The sequence below is a fragment of the Nothoprocta perdicaria genome, unplaced genomic scaffold (genome assembly GCF_003342845.1).
Source record: "Nothoprocta perdicaria isolate Ctin4 unplaced genomic scaffold, notPer1 scaffold_5, whole genome shotgun sequence".
In the NCBI taxonomy this organism is placed as follows: domain Eukaryota; kingdom Metazoa; phylum Chordata; class Aves; order Tinamiformes; family Tinamidae; genus Nothoprocta; species Nothoprocta perdicaria.
In genome coordinates, this window is record NW_020455754.1 from 3,234,458 (window position 1) to 3,238,843 (window position 4,386).

The 4,386-nt window shown below is 37.4% G+C and overlaps 1 protein-coding gene across 3 annotated transcripts in view; it reads left to right on the top strand.

The window, feature by feature from the left end:
- Positions 1-393: 393 nt before the first annotated feature.
- FBXO38 (F-box protein 38) overlaps positions 394-4,386 on the top strand; it is a 20,364-nt gene continuing 16,371 nt past the window's right edge. For 2 of the 3 annotated variants that reach the window (XM_026047490.1, XM_026047491.1), the window contains exons 1-6: positions 394-529; positions 1,408-1,541; positions 2,690-2,853; positions 3,237-3,402; positions 3,783-3,920; positions 4,217-4,354. In XM_026047490.1, the coding sequence (XP_025903275.1) occupies positions 402-529; positions 1,408-1,541; positions 2,690-2,853; positions 3,237-3,402; positions 3,783-3,920; positions 4,217-4,354 (868 nt within the window). In that variant the 5' untranslated portion in view covers positions 394-401. Of the gene's footprint in view, positions 530-1,407; positions 2,024-2,689; positions 2,854-3,236; positions 3,403-3,782; positions 3,921-4,216; positions 4,355-4,386 lie in introns of those variants that run through there. The other variant, XM_026047492.1, reaches the window with a different exon arrangement.

Genomic DNA, 4,386 nt, shown 5'->3' on the forward strand with positions numbered 1-4,386 from the left:
GATCAGCTAGTGCATGGAGGGTACCTCTGAAGACACTCTATTCTTCTAAATGTAAAGAAACCGTGTAAAAAGTGATCTTGGATTAAGCCTGTGATGATTTTCCCCTTTATCCATCACGCTTACTCCGGAGGGGCTTTCTGGTTTATCTGATTGATGCGGCATGTTTGACTCCTGCCAGAGTCGAGTTGCAACTTCCTGGTGAAATCTTAGCTGATTCAATGTGGCTGTACTAGTATTAGTCTTTAATGAGAGGTTTTGCTGTTTAGTTTGCTGCTGCTGTTTGTTTTGATAAGCTACCCTTAACTGCTCTATTCTCCTCTGCTCTCTGTCCCTTTTCTTTCAGTTACACTGATTTTGTGTAACAWTGTGAATGTTTCTTTTCATCAGAAACCATTGCGAAAATGGGTCCCAGGCGGAAAAATGTGAAACCATGCTCAGTGAACAGGGAAGGTGCTGAATCGAGCAAACCYGATGAGCCAAAAGATTACATGAACCAGCTCTCCCATGAAGTGCTTTGTCACATCTTTAGGTGAGAAACTATAAGAACTTCTTTTTTTTAATGTTCATATCATTTTCTGTTTTTTCTCTTCTGTACTGTGTTTTCCTGCACTGATGCTGGTGCCATGTAATGTTCAGAAGCAGTATGGGTAGAAGGTATGACGTGGTAAATAAAAAAGTGATAAACAGTCTTAAAGTTCTAGGAGTTGTTTGGCCCTTTTGACATTTAACTTATGTGAATGTTATGAATGGTAGCATGAGGAGCTAAATTAAAAAATARTAATAATTTTGTTCACTGATATGTAGCAAGTGTTTAATTATTGATTTCATTGCAGATGTAATAGATAAGAAACATTTTGAAATTGCTGCATACAATTCATAGTGCGTGCAGTAAAACATCTCTATAAGTGAATATTGATGATTCATCTTGATGATGAATTCCCCCTACAGCCCTCTCCTCCTCCAAGATGGTCCTTCACCAATGCCAGTTATATTCAAGGCACAATGTCCTACTGATTTTTTTTTTTTTTAAGAAACAATAGTTCCTTCAGAGAATCTTTAATTTGAGTACGATATGCACTAGAAAATGAAAATGCCTTTTATTATACTGTGTACAGAGCAYTGTAGCAAATGTGGCTGTTTTGGTCAGAAGTATTCATTAGAGAACTGAAGCAACTACCAAGTGTTTGTGGGTTTTTTTTTGGTAACTCAAATATCCTGTATTCTGTGTCAAAAATGCTAAGTCCTTCTGCATAACTAAATTTCACACCTAAAATTCAGTTTGAATGAATGTTTTGGATGTTAGAAATGTCTGACATCATGTCATTCTTGGGGTGTTACTTAAGTTTGGAAGAAGTTCAAAGGATCTGCTTTCAATAAATCAGAGGGGTGTTTTTTCCTCTCCCAAAGGTACCTTCCCTTGCAGGATATCATGTGCATGGAATGCCTGTCCCGGAAGCTGAAGGAAGCGGTCACTTTGTATCTGCGAGTGGTGAAAGTTGTGGATTTATGTGCAGGCCGCTGGTGGGAATACATGCCCACTGGTGAGTAATGCACTCACTTAAGACACGGCATTAATTTGGTATTGAGCCATAYTGTACTGCTACTTATGCTGACACGTGTAGGGTAAATATTTAAAATGCAGTAAAAAGAGTTAGCTATTTAATTCCTTATGACTTTTGTGAGATTTGGGTGGCTTCCTTAAGTGGCTTAGAAAAATTATATGTCTGTATAGATGTGTATGTGTATATATAAATATGTATATATTGAATATTGCTGTAGCAGGAATGGGGATTCTCTGTAGCCATCTGTAAATACAATCTGTGTTTGTCTGATTATTGTAAGGGAGTTAATCCAAGGGTTAATCCAAGAAGAGGCTGTTTGCATGCAGGCAGGAAAAAATACAATGGAATGAGAGAGCAACTCATCTACCAACACTTAACAATGTAAGAATAAATAAGTTTTGATGTCACACCTCAAGCCATCTTCAGATCAATAGATAAATTTGGCAACCTAGGTCAACCCTGTGAGTATTAGGATTTCTGTTGGATTTAAAATACACTGCTGGGGTTTGTGTTGGGGGAGAGAGATGAAATGAGTGAATTCTAAGAATTACAAGCTCTGCAAAGTTATGTTTTTTAGGTTATCCATCTACATGATATCAGACTTATCTATACTTACATTTATCGTAATATAAAGCAGTGCTTTACAAACTTTGTCTTGTGTCATGTTAGAATAAAGCAATCSTTTGTTTTAAGAAACTGTCTCATTTCTTTGGGAACCATAAACTGTGGTGAATAGTGAAGACCTGCAGATTCCTAAACCAGTTGGGCATTTATTTATTTATTTATTTGGGCCAGATATTTGATAAATGGAATTCCAGGAAAGATAGAGGCACACAGAGACTGACAGCTTGTAGAGGTACTTCATCTAAGAAGGGAGAGTATTTAGTTAACTCTGTAACYGTGTAACTACCCTGGACAACACACACAGCAAGCCTACAAAATTCAAGGCAGAAGAGTATATAGATCATAATTTTCTGGAGGTGGAAGACAAACTATTGCTTCACTGAATGCATCTTCTGATACTGTAGAATTTGTACGGCTATACAATGAGAACAACATACTGGCTTTCCCTTTACAACTAGCTACCCACTGTCACACRAGTACCAAATGTCTTATTGTCATCTTAGGTTTCACTGATTCCAGTTTCCTAACGCTGCTGAGGAAGATGCCAGACATTGAACAACTTTATGGTCTTCATCCCAGGTATCTTGAAAGACGCAGGGTCCGTGGCCATGAAGCTTTCAGCATTCCTGGAGTTTTAGAGGCTTTGCAGGCCTGTCCAAATCTGCTGGTGAGTGGTCAGACTCAAGAGAGAACATCTTTGAACAGCTGAGATGATCCCTAGCACAGAAGAAATAGGGACCCATTGTTAGCATCTACGTAGGACTTTTCTGTATCCAGACCTCCCTGTGCAGAGTAGCAGTTAATTCTGACCACATCTCCAAATGCAAAGCAGCTGAAAACAATACTCATTTGGAAATTAGCAACAGTGGGAATCACAGGTGTTCCTAAGTCCAGCAGTGAACTGAAAATGATGCATCTACTTTTSTAAAGACAAGATTTTCTGCACAAGTTACTGTGTTAGGTTTTGCATTGCTAACAGGCTCACGTGGTTAGAAGGATACTGTTGCTTAAACTGCTATTAGAGCATTTGCTTTGCTTGCTTTTCTCCAGGGTGTTGAGACCTCTCATCTGGAGTTGGTGGAAGCTATTTGGACATACATGCCACAAGTTCACATTTTAGGGAAGTTTCGTAATCGTAATGGTGCTTTTCCAATACCTCCTGAGAACAAACTGAAAATTCCTATAGGAGCTAAAATTCAGACTTTGCACTTAGTAGGTAAGTAAATTAACTGGCCTTAATATGAATGTGACTACTTTGAAATTCTGTGGGATTGTCATTCTTTTCAAGGGAGTAAGTTTTTTTTTCAAGGGAGTAACATGTAGCATTTTTGAATTATTAGTTGTATGATAGTAGGTCCAAAGCACAAATGCTCATAAACATTTGTTATTTGTTTGTATTTGTTAATACAATAAATTGTATTAACAATTTGAGGTGAAGAATTCATGTTTATAAAAGTCATGATTCTTCCTGTGTTTGCAGTAGCAAAGAAAGCAACTTTTAAAGCCAAGGTAATGAATTTTGAGTAACTTAGACTAGAATTTATACTTGAAAGCATTTTTAAAATATTATGTCATCTGAACTTTTATTTTTGTTAGGAGTGAATGTCCCYGAAATTCCTTGTATCCCAATGCTGAGGCACCTTTATTTGAAGTGGGTGAGACTCACGAAGCCACAACCTTTTAAAGATTTCCTTTGTATCAGCTTACGCACTTTTGTCATGAGGAATTGTGCAGGTAAGAGAGAGGAATTCATTTAAAGAAGGGATGTTTTGACATGTAGAAGATCTAATACTGTTAAAACTGCAAATGAAAATATAGGTTTTTTTTTGTTATGCAATATTTCAAAAGATTACATGGTTTTATTCATGATGCTTGATGGCAATGTATTTAACTTGTGTACTGTTTTCAGTGCTACAAGTTTCTGTTCATTTTCTGATYCAGATAGATTGATACGAATATCTTTGACTTAACAAAACTGGATATATGGTGCTAAGTAAGCAATTTTCTTTGCATTGGTCTGTTTCTTGTAGGACCCACAAATTCTTTGAAGTACGTACCCTTAGTGACGGGCTTGGCTTCTGCCCGAAATTTGGAGCATTTAGAACTTGTTCGTGTTCCTTTCCTTGGAGGACTTATCCAGCATGTGGTAGAAGATAGCTGGAGATCAGGTATGATCCTGCACTTGATGAGAAGGAAGGAG